This window comes from Labeo rohita, chromosome 2 (genome assembly GCF_022985175.1).
Source record: "Labeo rohita strain BAU-BD-2019 chromosome 2, IGBB_LRoh.1.0, whole genome shotgun sequence".
Lineage (NCBI taxonomy): Eukaryota > Metazoa > Chordata > Actinopteri > Cypriniformes > Cyprinidae > Labeo > Labeo rohita.
In genome coordinates this window covers 6,882,577-6,900,195 of record NC_066870.1, presented here as the reverse complement: position 1 = coordinate 6,900,195, position 17,619 = coordinate 6,882,577, and the positions used below count along the sequence as shown (strand labels likewise).

General features: G+C 34.6%; 3 protein-coding genes across 6 annotated transcripts in view; 1 reads left to right on the top strand and 2 right to left on the bottom strand.

Moving 5' to 3' along the window:
- Nucleotides 1-4,258, bottom strand: part of zgc:110366 (uncharacterized protein LOC550476 homolog) — a 15,479-nt gene extending 11,221 nt beyond the window's left edge. Inside the window, exons 1-8 of one of the 2 annotated variants that reach the window (XM_051132424.1) lie at nt 4,142-4,258; nt 3,642-3,890; nt 3,442-3,543; nt 3,262-3,353; nt 2,725-2,907; nt 2,315-2,374; nt 1,832-1,956; nt 495-1,601 (exon numbers count right to left, since the gene is read on the bottom strand). In XM_051132424.1, coding sequence (XP_050988381.1) covers nt 1,861-1,956; nt 2,315-2,374; nt 2,725-2,907; nt 3,262-3,353; nt 3,442-3,543; nt 3,642-3,890; nt 4,142-4,229 — 870 coding nt within the window. In that variant the 5' untranslated portion in view covers nt 4,230-4,258 and the 3' untranslated portion in view covers nt 495-1,601; nt 1,832-1,860. Of the gene's footprint in view, nt 1-494; nt 1,602-1,831; nt 1,957-2,314; nt 2,375-2,724; nt 2,908-3,261; nt 3,354-3,441; nt 3,544-3,641; nt 3,891-4,141 lie in introns of those variants that run through there. The other variant, XM_051132432.1, reaches the window with a different exon arrangement.
- extl2 (exostosin-like glycosyltransferase 2) overlaps nt 1-17,619 on the top strand; it is an 18,267-nt gene extending 648 nt beyond the window's left edge. Inside the window, exons 2-6 of one of the 3 annotated variants that reach the window (XM_051132396.1) lie at nt 9,313-9,740; nt 12,007-12,077; nt 12,211-12,326; nt 13,921-14,336; nt 17,187-17,619. In XM_051132396.1, the coding sequence (XP_050988353.1) occupies nt 9,313-9,740; nt 12,007-12,077; nt 12,211-12,326; nt 13,921-14,314 (1,009 nt within the window). In that variant the 3' untranslated portion in view covers nt 14,315-14,336; nt 17,187-17,619. Of the gene's footprint in view, nt 1-4,582; nt 4,666-9,312; nt 9,741-12,006; nt 12,078-12,210; nt 12,327-13,920; nt 14,673-17,186 lie in introns of those variants that run through there. The other 2 variants (XM_051132387.1, XM_051132378.1) reach the window with 2 other exon arrangements.
- vcam1a (vascular cell adhesion molecule 1a) overlaps nt 15,438-17,619 on the bottom strand; it is a 48,536-nt gene continuing 46,354 nt past the window's right edge. Inside the window, exon 7 of the mRNA XM_051132356.1 lies at nt 15,438-17,286. Coding sequence (XP_050988313.1) covers nt 17,138-17,286 — 149 coding nt within the window. The 3' untranslated portion in view covers nt 15,438-17,137. The remainder of the gene's footprint in view (nt 17,287-17,619) is intronic.

Below are 17,619 nucleotides of genomic sequence, written 5' to 3'. Positions count from 1 at the left end.
TGAATGATCCACTTTTTTTTTTAGTTTGGTTTTGTTTAGTAATAGTTGTTCATGAGTCCCTTGTTCCGTTGTTTGTGCTTAACAGTTAAACTGCCTGCTGTTCCTCAAAAAAATATCCACAAATTCTTTTTCTTTTTTCTTTTTTAAAGGACAAATGATGAATTAAGATGTTTAAAACTATTTTTAAAATTAGCCCATAATTTACTCACCCTCAAGGCATCCTAGGTATATGTGACTTTCAGATGAATCCAACCAGAGTTATATTAAAAAATGTCCTTCCAAGCTTTATAATGGCAGTGGGTGGGTGTTTTGGTTCAACAGTCCAAAAGAAGTCCAATAAAGCATTTCGATCCGTAACATAATGTGCCCCCTGTAGCGAATTGATGCGTTTTTGTAAGAAAATATCCATATTTAAAACATTATGAACCGTTTTCTCTAGCTGCCATTATAAAGCTTGGAAGCCGTTGACTAACGCAAAAGTGGAGGAGAGTGAGCAAAACACAAATTGGTTACGAATTAGAAGTATAAAATAAGGATTTGTAAAGAAAATGTTGGAAGATTTCGATATAAGCCAAGAGGAGACTGGTTTTCCTTTGCTAAAGTAAAGAAATTTTGCTTCATTTGCATGTATAAACAAACATTGGTTCCCATTAGACTAGGATATTCTCACATCCTATGTCATCTGCCCGGAACTCCCTGTGCGTACCACAGTTAGTGCAAGCTAGAGAAAATTGTTTATAATATTTTAAATATGGATATTTTTCTTACAAACACGCATTGATTTGCTACAGGAGGCCTTTATTCACACCCTGGAGCTGTGTGAAGCACTTTTTATTATGGATGGATGTGCTTTATTGGACTTCTTTTGGATAAAAAAAAAAAAATTCAAAAAGTTGTTTCACTTAATATCATTTGTTACCCTGCTGACTTAAATTTTTTAGTTCAACTTGAAATTTTAAGTTACTTAATGTTAATTTAAGTGAAAACTGGAATATTTTAGTTGACTAAACTAAAAATTTTAAGTCAGCAGGGTAACAGATTTTTTTAAGTTGAAACAATTTATTTATTTTTTTTACTGTGGCAGGACATTTTTTAATGTAACTTAGATTGGATTCGTCTGAAAGAAGCAAGTCATATACACCTAGGATCCCTTGAGGATAAGTAAATCATGGGCTAATTTTCATTTTTGTGTGAACTAGCCTTTAAGCTTGGCCGTCGTATGTAGTGTATAAGAATAAGAAGTGTACTAACTAGTAGTAGTAAACTGTCCCTGTGCTCCCACTAACTGTTAATAATAATATTTGGACCACTACTCAAATCTTAGTCCCTCAACACCACTGAATGCTGGTTTAAAAAAAGGCACATGTGTGACATCAGCAGCATGCAAACCCCTGATTCCCCTGAATTCATCACTTTCGTGAATAACCACCTTTTCTTTCACAGTGAGTTCAGGACTTGTCATTATCCTAAAAACAAACTACTAGTATTTTGATTGCTAGGTTATCCTTTCCAGAGTGGATAAGTAAGATGAATCAGCTTCTGATTGGTGTGTAAATCACTAATTTAGTCCATGTCTTCTGCTGATAGTTTGAATCCAAAACCTGTGAAGTAATGAAGAAGCTGAAGAGTTAAATTAATATGAAAATTCCAACCTGTAAATTAATTCAGACACTGAAATTGGTAGTTTAATACTGTCTTTGAGATCATCCTTTATATTGTATCCTGTTAATATCCTGTACATAATTACATTCACATATAATACCATTTTTGATCATTTAGTTTTAAATCACAAACTACAGTGATTGAGTCTTTTGTTGTTTTCCAAGCTCACCTGAACAGGTGGTTTTCTTAGAGATTTGGTCATTCCACATTAGTTGGGTCCCAGCTCACATGTCTCCCATCATGCAACAAACTCAGCGCTGTCATGTCTGAATCATCCAAGCTGAACCCAAACACCTGAACGGCACAACATTATAAGTGCACTTTCAAAAGTATGATCTCAAAGAGAAACTACTGGTGGCTTCAGTCATGATAAAGTACAAACTGAAAAAAGTATTCAAAAATAAAAATATTAATATATCAGCCTAGTAGACCATATCTCGGCCTCTGTAAATTGGTACAAAGTACTTCTGTGGATGTGGTTTGGTAAGTGGGGAAAATCTGTAGTTAATTTAGTCTTTTTTTAAATATAAATTGCATTGTCCATTAACAAATGCTGTATTTCAGCTAATTACTGTAAAGTTTTATGACATCATTATAAGTTATTTTCTTTTGCATAAAAAAATGCACCTTTAAGATCCAGATACAAACTTACTTGGCAGTTCTCATGGACCCTTTCTGGTTTGGTGGACTTTGGAATTGTGACAACTCCATTCTGAAATGAAACGTAGAGCTAAATTAATGTATAAAATCAAAACCACTGCTTCAAAATTATACATGCATGACATTCTGGCAGGAAAAACAAAATATTTAGACCAAAACTAACAGCTGAAAGAAGATCATTTCATTAATGTGTAACAGACAGATGTTTCATAACAATTATAAAACTATACAGTTTTACAATCTGCTATGTGACTCATAACCTGCTTGGAGCTTACTTTTATTTGAAGAGTAACAGACCTTAAGTTTAACCATTACAGTTTAAGGGTGAGTAGATGATTTCCATTTTTAAGTAAACTATATCTATAAACAGCTGGTGAGGATCTACTGTTATGCAAACTATACCTGAATACTCCAGCGGATGCATATTTGTGATGCGCTACGGCCATATTTCTGAGCGAGCGCCATGATTGTTGGATGAGTGAGGGCTTGACCTTTGGCCAAAGGACAGTAGCCTTCAAATACGATATTCTCCTTCCGACAATATTCAACCAGCTCCAGTGGCTGCTGGAAGGGATGAAACTCCACCTGCAAGTTAATCAAACACAGAGCCATGTTTTCAAATTATATCTGCTCTTCTGTTCTGTAATTAATTGATAAAAATAACTTTTTTTGTAGTTATTGCAAAAAAAGAACATATTAAATGTTCAGAATATTGCATGTACAAATGTTTATAAAGGATTTCACTATTATATAGTGTACAAAATAACATTGCATTAAGTCTTTTTTTTTTTTTGAAGTTGAGTTGTTTTTGAAATTAGTTTTATTGAATTGTAAATGTTTTATTGTTTTTATTTAAATTTAAAATTTAAAATTATTTAAAATAAAAATGTGAAGTGTTGTGTCAAAATTACTCTCAAACATTAATTAATTAAAACATACCTGGTTCACATGAGGCACAATTCCACCACGATCCTTCAACTCGTTCAAGTGACGGATGAGAAAGTTACTCACTCCAATGGCACGACACAAACCTGCATCAAGGGAGAAGAGACATTACCTACAAACTGTCTGCGTTAGCCATTTCTAAACTGTAGAATGAAAACCTAAAAGAGCATAAACCTTCATCATAAAGCTCCTCCAGAGCTCTCCACGTCTCTGCTCGAACCTCATGATTGGAAGCGCCTGGAATCATGCAGTCCGGCCAGTGCATTAGATACAGGTCTGTGAAAAGAAGTTGATTCAAAGGGCTGTTTACAAAGAAATCTGACACTTTTCAAGCTAGAAAACTCTACCTTTTACTTAACAAGTCACACATTTACCTAAATAATCAACCCCCAGCCTGGCACATGAGTCCCGGCAGGCTTGTTTGGCGCTCTGGTAGCCGTAATCTAAAGGCCATAGTTTGCTGGTGAGCCAAAGCTCTTCTCTTGGTACTCCACTATCAACCACAGCTTTCCCCAAAGCCTCTTCACAGCCATTACGTTTGGATGTGTCTATATGCCTTATGCCACACTCCTTTAAAGCACAGAGCACTGCTTCATGACTGTAACCTCCAACATGAGATGTTCCTGTTGAATGAGAGAGGACAGTGATTAAAGGCAGAAACTGTGGTGACAATAAAGATATTTGACACTGCTAAACTGTACTCTTTACCAGTAATGTTTTGTGTATATGTTGCTAATTTCGGTGTCACTAACAAAAACCTGGAGGCATGTAATTACCAAACACTACTGGGACAAACGGCTGTTAATGACGAGTGAGATTGACTGTCTTGTATTCGGTCACTTATGTAAACAAGCAGTGAATAGCTAGTTCTCACCTAAACCCAGAATGGGAATGTTCCGTCCATTGGACAGTGGTACAGTAGGACAGGACAGTGCAGTGCAGCTGTTGGGAATTGTCACCATATTAAAGTTTGCAGTTCATGAGCTCTGAAGAGCTGCAGAGCCTTATTATATTACACATAATGATTCGATATGTAACGTTAATCATTGACGAAAACGGACTGAACCAGTGGCTGAGCGCATCATTCGGACATTGTTGACTCCCTGAATCAGTGAACCAATAATAAACACCATTATTAATTTAAAAAGTCGTAATAGTAATAGTATTAATAGATATATATATACCATTTCCTCCACCTTTAACCTTTTGTAGTCTAGACAACAAAATTAAACCGTGTGATAACGTAATTGAGCAACGACGTAAAGAACCACTGAATGGCGTTTTGAACTGGTTCTTTACAACGAACCGACTCAGAGCTGTTCACTATAAGATACTCACTGCGCATGCGCGACAAAGTTAACTTCCTTCTGGGGTCTCATATGATGGGAATAGCATGAGGTACTTGTGGCTTTGTTTTGTTTCAGAATGTAAACCTGCTCATGCTTGTTTGTTATGACAGATCTGGAGAGAATATTATTTACTACATGCATGCGTTAAATCGTCGCATGCAATGTTTGCTAGTCTACCAGACTTGAGGCATGAATCATTATGTTTATGAGTCAAACAAAATGAGTCACGCAATAATTTAAGTACTTCAAATAATTGGCATGCACGTGTTAGTACGTTATTCTTTGGTGTGTTTGCTCTATTTGGAAGTTTTTATTCGGGCAATTAAACAACTTTTAATGCATCTTGAACGCTTGAGAATAGAGCCTGTAAAAGTGACAGTGAAATTGAATGAGAGTGCAATCAGTGATCTACAGTTTAAGTCAAAATGTTACATACACTTTGCAGAATCTGCAAAATGTTAATTATTTTTCCAAAATAAGAGGCATCATACAAAATGCGTGTTATTTTTTATAATATATTTCACATAAAAGACATTTACATGTAGTCCACAAAATGTAATAGTTAAATAATAATAGTAGTACAAGAAAATAATAGCTGAATTGATGACCCTGTTCGAAAGTTTACATACACTTGATTCTTAATACTGTGTTGTTACCTGAATGATCCACTTTTTTGTTCTGTTTTATTTAGTGATAGTTGTTCATGAGTCCCTTGTTTGTCCTGAACAGTTAAACTGCCTGCTGTTCATCAGAAAAATCCTTCAGGTCCCTCAAATTCTCTGTTTTTTTTTTTGTTTGTTTTAAGCACTTTTATGTATTTGAATCCTTTCCAACAATGGCTGTATGATTTTGAGATCCACCTTTTAACACCGAGGACAACTGAGGGACTCACATGCAACTATTACAGAAGGTTCAAACGATCTCTGATGCTTTAAAAGGACAAATTATGAATTAAGGTGCATTAAACCTTTTGAATTTGAAGATTAGGGTAAATTTAACTTATTTTGTCTTCTGGGAAACATGTACGTACTTTCTGCAGCTTCTGAAGGGCAGTAGTAAATTAAAAAAAAAGTGATATTTAGGCAAAATAAGAAAAATGTACACATCCTTATTCTGTTCAAAGGTTTACACCCCTGGTTCTTAATGCATCATTTTTCATTCTGGAGCAACAGTGAACATTTGAACCTTCTGTAATAGTTGCATATGAGTCTGTGAAAAGATGAATCTCAAAATCATACAATAATTTTTGGAAGTTCAAGTTTAACTTGACAAACAAGGGACTCATGAACAACTATCACAAAAACTATCACAAACTTTTGAATGGGGTAATTTTTATAAATTCAACCATTATTTTTTCTTGTGGACTATATGTAAATGTCGTTTATTTGAAATATCTTATTCAGGTCAGTACTAAATAAAAAATAACATGCATTTTCCCTCTTATTTTGGTAAAATAATTAACATTTTGCAGATTCTGCAAGATGTATGTAAACTTTTGACTTCAGCTGTGTCGAACTTTAATAAAAATGCTTCCCACTTTTAATATAATCCACCAATAATTCCAGACATTTATAATTCTGTAAAGCCCGTTATGGCCCATGTGGAAATGTGTAAAGCATGTTTAGAGGAATAATTAACCTGGAATAAAAAAATATATATATGTCACTTCAGTCAATTATGTGGGACAGCACGTCTGGAAATGCAATCCTTAAAGAGCTGGAAAGATAAGAAAAGAACTGTTGTCTGTGGCCAACACCTACAAAACCATTCCCTTTTTGGGGTTTGTCTTGCTGTTGCCTCTTTGTATTTTATATTTATGTGTGTGTGTGTGTGTGTGTGTGTGTGTGTGTGTGTGTGTGTATATATATATATATATATATACACACACACACAATACTGTGCAAAAGTCCTATGCCACTAGTATTTTCATCAGCTAAAAAATGGTTTAAAGTCAGTTGAAGTCGGTCTTTTGCTGTAGTGTGTGAGTAGGAAATATCAGATTACATTTCCAAACATTCATTTTGCCATTAATCATAATAATCCAGTGAGATTTTTGTTTGCACAAGGAGTCTGACAACAGCAAGTGCTCAGCACAGAGATCTGATCTCATCATCATCCAGTCTGTCTGGAATGACATGAAGACACAGAACAAATCAGAAGAACTGTGACAAAGTCTCCAAGATTCTTCAAGAAACCTACCTGCAAAGCTGCAGGACTGTTAAAAGTTTTAGGCACTTGTGTAAAAATGCTGTAAAATGAGGATGCTGTCATAAATAGAATTTCATTATCAATTACCTTCTATTAACTAAATGAAATTAACATTTGGTGTGACCATTCTTTGCGTTTACAGCAGCTTTTGCCCTAGGTGCACTTGCGCAAAATTTTTCAGGTAGCTTTCAGGTAGGTCTCTTGAAGCATTTTAAAGACGTTGCCACAGTTCTTCTGGATTTACTCTGTTTCAGTTTGGTCTGTGTCTTCATGTCATTCCAGGAAGACTGGATGATGATGAGATTAGATCACTAGATTATTACAGTTAATGGCAAACAGAATGTTTGGAAATGCAAACCGATATTTTTTACTGACACACTACAGCAAAAGATAGAAATAGCTTACTTTAAACCATTTTTTAGCTGGCGAAAATACTAGTGGCCTAAAACTTTTGCACAGTACTGTGTGTATATATATATATATATATATATATATATATATATATATATATATATATATATATATATATATATATATGTGTATATATATGTGTATATATATATATATATATATATATATATATATATATATATACACACACAGTAGTCAACATTTGTAGTGGATCAAGAAAGTTAACTAAAGTTGTCTTAAGAAAAGAACAGGTATTTTAGGACAACTTTGATAAAAGGTTTTGATCCACTTCAAATTTTGACTTGTGTATATATATATACAGTGGGTATGGAAAGTATTCAGACCCCCTTAAATTTTTCACTCTTTGTTATATTGCAGCCATTTGCTAAAATCATTTAAGTTCATTTTTTTTCCTCATTAATGTACACACAGCACCCCATATTGACAGCAAAACACAGAATTGTTGACATTTTTGCAGATTTATTAAAAAAGAAAAACTGAAATATCACATGGTCCTAAGTATTCAGACCCTTTGCTCAGTATTTAGTAGAAGCACCCTTTTGATCTAATACAGCCATGAGTCTTTTTGGGAAAGATTCAACAAGTTTTTCACACCTGGATTTGGGGATCCTCTGCCATTCCTCCTTGCAGATCCTCTCCAGTTCTTTCAGGTTGGATGGTAAACGTTGGTGGACAGCCATTTTTAGGTCTCTCCAGAGATGCTCAATTGGGTTTAAGTCAGGGCTCTGGCTGGGCCATTCAAGAACAGTCACGGAGTTGTTGTGAAGCCACTCCTTCATTATTTTAGCTGTGTGCTTAGGGTCATTGTCTTGTTGGAAGGTAAACCTTTGGCCCAGTCTGTGGACCTGAGCAGTCTGGAGAAGGTTTTCGTCCAGGATATCCCTGTACTTGGCCGCATTCATCTTTCCCTCGATTGCAACCAGTCGTCCTGTCCCTGCAGCTGAAAAACACCCCCACAGCATGATGCTGCCACCACCATGCTTCACTGTTGGGACTGTATTGGACAGGTGAGCAGTGCCTGGTTTTCTCCACACATACCGCTTAGAATTAAGGCCAAAAAGTTCTATCTTGGTCTCATCAGACCAGAGAATCTTATTTCTCACCATCTTGGAGTCCTTCAGGTGTTTTTTAGCAAACTCCATGCGGGCTTTCATGTGTCTTGCACTGAGGAGAGGCTTCCGTCGGGCCACTCTGCCATAAAGCCCCGACTGGTGGAGGGCTGCAGTGATGGTTGACTTTCTACAACTTTCTCCCATCTCCCGACTGCATCTCTGGAGCTCAGCCACAGTGATCTTTGGGTTCTTCTTTACCTCTCTCACCAAGGCTCTTCTCCCCCGATAGCTCAGTTTGGCCGGACGGCCAGCTCTAGGAAGGGTTCTGGTCGTCCCAAACGTCTTCCGTTTAAGGATTATGGAGGCCACTGTGCTCTTAGGAACCTTAAGTGCAGCAGAAATTTTTTTGTAACCTTGGCCAGATCTGTGCCTTGCCACAATTCTGTCTCTGAGCTCTTCAGGCAGTTTCTTTGACCTCATGATTCTCATTTGCTCTGACATGCACAGTGAGCTGTAAGGTCTTATATAGACAGGTGTGTGGCTTTCCTAATCAAGTCCAATCAGTATAATCAAACACAGCTGGACTCAAATGAAGGTGTAGAACCATCTCAAGGATGATCAGAAGAAATGGACGGCACCTGAGTTAAATATATGAGTGTCACAGCAAAGGGTCTGAATACTTAAGACCATGTGATATTTCAGCTTTTCTTTTTTAATAAATCTGCAAAAATGTCAACAATTCTGTGTTTTTCTGTCAATATGGGGTGCTGTGTGTACATTAATGAGGAAAAAAAATGAACTTAAATGATTTTAGCAAATGGCTGCAACATAACAAAGAGTGAAAAATTTAAGGGGGTCTGAATACTTTCCGTACCCACTGTATATGCAAAAAATATCTCTTTTTTTCTTTTTTGTGTTCTACTGAAGAAAGAATATTCTACAGGCTTGGAGGACTATGAGAGTGAGTAAACAATCTCTTTAAACCTTTTGTCTTTTGTCATCAGGATTCGTTGGTGCTGCTGCAGGTCACTGGGCCGCGTTCGGACACACTTCATCATCGGATCTATACTGTTGCTGCTTCTGGCTGGAGTCTCTCTGACCTTTTTATTGCCCAATAATGATGACATCCGCATTCTCAGAGAGCTCCATCGGAGCTCCAACACCTCACATGCCCTTCTGGACCCTGAGGATAGTTTTACTATAATTATGCAAACGTACAACCGCACCGATATTCTTCTCAAGCTCCTCAACCATTATCAGGCTGTGCCTCACCTGCAGTGCATCATAATAGTGTGGAACAACCCTAGCGAGTCGCCACCCAGGAAACTGTGGGATGAATTCGGCCCACACCCTGTGCCCGTCATCTTCAAAGAGCAGAGCGTCAACAGAATGCGCAATCGCCTGCAGCCGCACCCTGAGATCAAGACTGATGGTAGGTGTGTGATTCTCACATCAACGAGTAATTTGTTAGATAGTTGACCCAAACAATTTCCTAAAGGAGAAGTCCACTTCCAGAACAACAATTTACAGATAATGTACTCACCCCCTTGTCATCAAAGATGTTGATATCTTTCTTTCTTCAGTCGTAAAGAAATTGTTTTTTGAGGAAAACATTTCAGCATTTTTCTCCATATAATGGTGCACTGAGTTTGAACTTCCAAAATGCAGTTTAAATGTGGCTTTCAAATGATCCCAAATGCAGTTGTAAATGATCCCAGCCGAGGAAGAAGGGTCTTATAGCGAAATGATTGATTATTTTCATAAAAATAATACAATTTATATACTTTTTAATGTTAAATGCTTGTCTTGTCTTGCTCTTCCCGACCTCTGTTAGGTTATGTCGAAAAAAACTCCCATCTCATGTTCCCCCTCGACTCAAGTGCTGCTCACTGCAGAGCCGAATGGCCTCCAGCTCCCCCTCTCTGGAGGTCCAGCTCCACCTCTGTGTGAACTAATGGGTGGAGTTAGGGTTAGGATAGGGTAAGGGGTAGGGTTAGGGTGTGGTTAGGTGTCTATCTCCACCCATTACCTCCAGCGAGGGGGAGCTGGAGCTCCAGCTCCTCCCATCTGGCTCTGCAGCGAGCACCCTCTCCCTCGACTTGAAAATTGTCCTATATCGCTGTTTTACCTTTTTTGTTAAGGGTGTTTGATCTTCTTTGCATGTTCACTTTGCAAAGACTGGGTCGGTGCAGCGATGTAGGATGATTTTATAATTATTTTTGAAGTCGAGGGAGAAAATACGATTGGAGTTTTTCCACATACACTAACTGTCTTGAGCCAGAATACACAGAGTTCAGGCAGAGCAAGACAAGATGAGCATTTGAGATTAAAAAGTATTTCAATTGTATTTTCGTTCAGTTGTAATCATTTCGCTAGATATGACTGGAGTAATGATGCTAAAAATTCAGCTTTGAAATCACAGGAGTAAATTAAATTTTTAAATGTAAAAAACTGTTGTTTTAAATAATAAAAATATGTAAAAAATTTTACTGTTTTTGTTGTAATAATAATAATAATAATAATAATAATAATAATAATAAAACGTTTATTTTATATAGCGCCTTTCTAGAAACTCAAGGTCTCTTTACAATAACAAGAATATTTATACATAACAAGAGACAACAATAACAACAAAACAGAATACAGATAAACATGAAATCCATAGCAAATTTCCAATCATATATTCATGATTGGATCAGATGTATTTTGCTGTATTTTGGATCAGATAAATTCAGGCTTGTCAAGAGATTTCTTTACAAAACGTTACAAATATTACTGTCCAAAAACGTTTGACTGGTAGTGTATATGAAAAACATTAAAACTGTATTATTTTAATGTTTTATTATTAAACTTTTGTTTCGATGTTTGAAAATTTTTATCTGACCCAAATGAAAACAAAGTGTTATTTGTAGTCCTTGGACAGAATGTCAAACTAAAAGCCAAAAAAACATAAAATATATTGTATTTTAATATATTGTATTAAACAAACAAACAAAATAATAAATAATTGGTTAAAAAGCTTTTTTATTTCCACATATCATATGTTATTCATTCCTAAATATTACATTTTTGAAGTGTCATTCAACATGACAGTTTACAACCTGAACCTTTTTATTCCTGTATGCTGGTGAGACCATTTGTGGACTTTATGCCTTGCAAAGTTATCAAAATAAAGCTGAATGCACGATAGAATAACTCACAATATTCAATGAATTGAACTTTAATGTACAGTGTTTTATTTTTAATGAATTATTAAACATGACAAAAAAATTAAACTCAAAGTAGAGTTTTGTATCTCATATGTATTTGAAACTAAATTAGAGCAAGTAAGTGAAAACAGATTGTTTCAAGGGACAGTTCAGTAAAAAATGAACATTGTCATCATTTATTCACTCTAATGTCATTCCTATCCTTTCGTTCTTCTGCAGAACAGAAAATAAAATATGTTAAAGAAAGTTGGTAATCAAACAGTATGGATGACCATTGACCTTCCATTGTACAGATAAAAAAAAAAAAAAGACATTTCTAAATTATCTGGTTTTCCACACAAGAAAAAGTCATATAGGTTTGGAATAACATGAGGATGAGAAAATGGTGAAAGAATCTCTTTATGTCATAATCTTACATGTTTACAACTGTATTTGGTGTGTTCTTGTCTGTGACACTGTACTGACCATCACTGTCTTTTACATGGACAGCTGTTCTGATGCTAGACGATGACACGCTGGTCAGTGTTCCTGATATCAGCTTTGCGTTTTCTGTCTGGAAGGTAATGAATTTTCTGTAATAAAAAGTAATAGAAACCTTATCTGTGCTTTACTTGACTTTTAACTGCTGTTTCAAACGCTCTCTTCAGAGACACATACTCTAACGTGCAATTTATATATATTTTTGTGATGTAGCAATTCTCAGATCAGATTGTGGGATTTGTTCCACGGAAGCATGTGACCACAGCATCTGGAGTTTACAGCTACGGCAGCTTTGAGCTTCAGGATCCAGACGAAGGTGGAGGCGACAGGTGAGACTGTGAATAATGAAGTATTTCCAGGTTAATGCCAAAGTATAGTCAAATTAATACTGACATGAATCTTTTTAATAAATGTTTCAGGACTTTGGGCGTGAGTCATTGGCACACGCTTTGTTTCTGAAACAACTTTTTTTGTTTTATTTTTCATCCCCTTTGACTCCAACTTCCTTTCATATAACAAACACTTCATAATGCATTCAGTTCCTGACAGATAAGGGCTAGGGTGTATATTTTCTATTCTGAAATATGGATCAATGACTTGTTCATTTTTGTCCTATTTATTTATTCAGACATATAAAACGTAAAATAGGAAATTATTTCATAGGCCATTGTGACTGTAAGTCTCTTCAAACATCAAATAATTTGTTGTTTTTATGTCAAGAAATAAGTACTAAAAAATGTGAACTAAAATTTAAAAATGTTGAAAAACTAAAATGACTAAAACTGATATTAAGCTAAATACATAAAAGTCCCTAAAACTAATGAAAATGACAACCTCATAACACTTTTTATTTTAGTTTTAGACATTTTAGGTACTAAAAAGATTAAAACTGAAATTAAATTAAAATAAATGTAAATATAATAAAAGAAGAAAAAACAACCAAAAACAACAACAACTTCAGCTAAAATAATATAAAAAAATACACTAAAATTAAAACCTACAATATCTTTCAGTCTAAGTACTAAAATGTCTGAAACAGAAACAAATTAAAATAAAGCTCAATATAATAAAAAAATCACAAAAGCACTTAAAATTACTAAAACATAAAAAAATTGAAGAACTAAAATGTCTAAAACTAAAATGAATATATAGCTAAAAGCTATAAAAGCCCCAAAAACTAATGAAAATTACAAAACCAATTTTAAGTACTAAAATGATTTAAAAAATTGAAATTAAAATAAACCTAAATATAATAAAAAAAAAAAAAACTTTCAGTTTAAGTCCTAAAATGTCTAAAACTGAAACAAATTAAAATAAAGCTCAATATAATAAAAAAAAATCACAAAAGCACTTAAAATTACTAAAACATAAACTAAAATAAAAAAGTTGAAGAACTAAAATTACTAAAACTAAAATTAAAATTAAGCTAAATATTAGAAGTCACAAAAAATAATGAAAATGACAAAACAAATTTTAAGTACTAAAATGATTAAAACTAAAAAAGAAATTAAAACAAAGCTAAATATAATAAAAAACTTAAACTACAATTAAAAAAAAAAAAAAAAACTTTCAGTTTAAGTATTAAAATGACTAAAACTAAAACTGAAATTAAAATAAAGCTAAATATAAATATTTTTTTAAAAACCCAAAAACAAATGAAAATGACAAAAGCGCACAACAAAATTACTAAAATTAAATGAAAATTAATAAGCAGAAAATATACAATATAACATTATAATTCTATAGTAGTATATAAATAATACTAAAATAACATTGGTTTTAAACTTTTTTTTTTTTTTTTTTCTTTTTTTTTTTTTTATTGTGGACAGTCTGGCATGTCATTGACCCATATATCATATTATGAATGTTAAATATGCAGCTTAATAATAAAGCAGAATAAAAGTCATTTTATGATTTCCTTAGGTATTCAATGATCCTAGTGGGTGCAGCGTTCTTCCATCAGCGCTTCCTGCAGCTGTTCCAAAAGCAGCCGGGTGAAGTGCACGCTCTGGTGGACCAAACGCAGAACTGTGACGACATCGTCATGAACTTTGTCGTGGCACATCAGCTCTCACAGGTGTCCGGACTCAAGCGGCCCTCCGGGGTGTTCGTGAAGCCCGTAGACATGCGGAATCTGGAGAAGGAGGCCAGCAGCGGGTATGTGGGCATGTGGCACAGAGCGGAGCACATGCTGCAGCGCTCCTACTGCCTCAACAAGCTGACACACATCTACGGGAACATGCCGCTCCGCTACTCCAATATCATGATCTCACAGTTTGGCTTCCCCAGCTATGCTAATCACAAGAGCAAGATATGATGTCAGTACATTTGAGAGACAGGTACAATCTCTATTCAGAGATATTAGATCATCTTTTGTGGACAAATACCATCCAAAACCCTTTTGTCACAAGTTTGACTGAATTTTGCAACACTAATGTTTCAATATTCACTGATGGTTTTACATTTAAAATAGAAATCTAGAAATTTAGGCCTAAATTCTTCAGTTTATTTAAGATTTGACAGATTTCCATAAGATTCAGGCTAGTAAACAAACTTTCTTCTTTTAAATCAGTTATTTTATTTTTTTTTATTTATTTAGTATATTGCCTTGCTATCATTTGTCATTTGTCTTGTATAGCTCAGATATGTCCAGCAGATGGAGTGTGAAATTTACTGCCTCCACAAATACAGTATAATATTAGTGCCTTTATCAACATAATGTAATGTAAATAAAGGTGATTCTTAGGATTTTAATTTTTAATTAAGCTAATTATTAAGCTGTATTTTGAATCATAAATAACATCATTATTACTACTATTATTATTATTATTATTATTATTATTATTATTATTAAAAGGGAAAATCTAGAAAGAATTTACTTTTAACACATAATAATAATAATAATAATTATTATTATTATTATTATTATTATTATTATTATTATTATTATTATTATTATTGGAAGGGAAAAATATAGAATTTACTTAAAAATAATTAAAACTCAAAAAATTAAATTTAAAATACTAGTGCATCAGAAATAGTTTTACTGTGACAAAAACTTCAGCAGAGCATCTACATTTATATTTCTTTTTTCTTTTTTTTTGATTCTGAATAAAATAGTATAAAAGTGTACATTTGTGGTCATTTAAATTGTTATTTGTTCATTTGTTTGTTTGTTTTTTAACACACTGGTTTTACTTCAGGATCCAGATTTTCATTGGATTTACCAAGCAGCGACCCAACACAGTACCGCAATTGTTTAATGAAAGTAAGCAAAATGAAAAATTGAAATAAATATCACTCTAAACTACACAGGATCTGGAAAGAAACAATGAAAGTACATAGAAAATAAACACTAGATGTGTGATTTACACGTCACATTTAACTGTTACAAAATTAACCACAATATAACATGACAAGAAACACTGAAGCTGAATCCTTTCACTGGAACATGTTATCTTGTAATAAACAGGGGTCAGAATGACAGGAAATCCCTTTAACTCTTAGGGTGAAACTAACTATACTTCCTTTAAAAGCCTGTAGCACAGATTAATTGAACACATAATGGAACTGTTTGATACATTAACTTTTTATTCTTGTATCCCCTCGAAAAACACAGTCTATGTGATAAAAGAAATTAGCACAGTGTGTAAGCAATATCACATGAGTAGACATGAGATATGGTTGTATATCGTCACAGCTGTGATTCAGCGATAAGCACCAGGCCGCAGGCCGAGTGCTGTAGGTAATCGCAGCGTGCTGATATACAGCCATGCATTTATACAACAGTTCAACGGCACGATTGTGTAAATATATAAACAAAATAACAATGGAGTGTCTTTAAAAGTCCTCTTTTGTGCAGAACTACTTTATTCCACCACGGATTAAAATCTAAAGTTTACCTTTGAACAGCTGTGCCCAAGCCTCCGTTACTAATTGTACTAATAGTTGCTTCATTGAAAGCTTATTGTATTACTACATTAAAACCTCACTGTATTATGTAGAGTATAATGAGAGAGATGGACTAGGTGAGTGTGATTATCTGCATCTGATACAGCATTTATTCTTCAGATAGGTCTCATATTCACAACAAACATTAGTTTGAATATATATGAGAAAAGCGTTATCTTTGTCGTAATGATAATATCCCTTTATTTGTTAAGGGTGATTTTGCTGCTCAGTGCATTTGTTAGCTACGTCAAGCTGTTGTTGAAACTAAAAATAGATTCCGTTTATAGTGTTTACTTTTCAAAGTAAAAGTCATTACTGCTGAATCATAAAAACATTCTCTTGTCACCATCTAATGGCGGAACAATGTAACTAAAATCACTACTATTATATAATATACTTAATAGTAAATACTAAATATCTGTTTAACTCCTGGAGGACGACTTGCTTAAATCCCCTGGTCTTTAATAGGGAGTTTGTCTCAGTATGTCTCTACAAAATCCCCCACAGCTGCTCAAAAGTGTTAAGATTGGGTGAAATACTTGTCTACTGAAGGATTTTCATGTCGGAAGAATGCATATCATCATTGTCATGTTGAAAAAATGGCCAACAACACAGGGTATGAGAAGAGGGTAGCATCTTCAGTTTCAAGTTTTTGTATTACATCACACAGTGGTGTGTGAATTGATGACGGCATTGCACTCATACACCCCAATATAAGAGTTTTACTACCACTGAACGTCACTATGGGAACCAGGCACTTCTCACTGTACTTCTCCTCTAGCAACACCAGAACATTCTGGATGCTTTTGGATCCGAAATGATTGACTTGGTCTCTTGAGACCAGAGTATGGATTCCCAGAAGTCTATATTTTGTAAATATGGGCCATGGAAGAGGCTAAATGTGTTTATTGTGCTTTGGCTACAGTAGGTAATTCTGGTGTATACATTTTAAATTCAAACCCCACTTTCCTTAAATTCTGAAAATGTTTCTCATTATTGCAGTTTTTAGCCTTTGTGCATAAGAGGCTTCTTTCTTAATTATTTGAAACTAATTAAGAATAATCTTATAAGAAAATAATACTGTTAGTCACAAAATTACTAAATCAATGCAGAAAACGCAGCCAATGTCTAGGTGCGTTTTCCTTTTAGCAGAAAAACACTTCATTTTGTTAATGTGCTCTTCATCTGTTTAGCTGAGTGTGATGTTACTGGAGTCGCTCCTGTCTTTCTTTCTGCAGTGTTGGATCAGCAGTCCAGCAGCGGTCAACAGCAACACTGACCCTACAGCCAGCCCTATGGCGACAGACAGGTCAGGTGTTGTTGAGATGCGATGTTTTGCTGGATTAAAAGAGTAAAGAATCATTAAAATCAAGAGTCATCTCTGTAACTGGAATATTCCATATTCAATGAATAAGCTATGATTAGTGCTATCTGCCTTATTTTTCCTGTAAGAGCGGATGTGATCATTTGTAAATTTTATAGGTCTGGCTTCCAGTCTCATCTGTGACAGCTAATTTTAATCTGCACCTGGGAGTAAATTCAGTCATAATTTGGGTACTACTCACAACAGAACACCGAATTCAGGGAGTATGGCAAGCTGTTTAATGTAAAATGTTCTTAGCATCATTTGTCATAATTGCATTTTTAATAGTGACAATTTCGTTTGAGAGC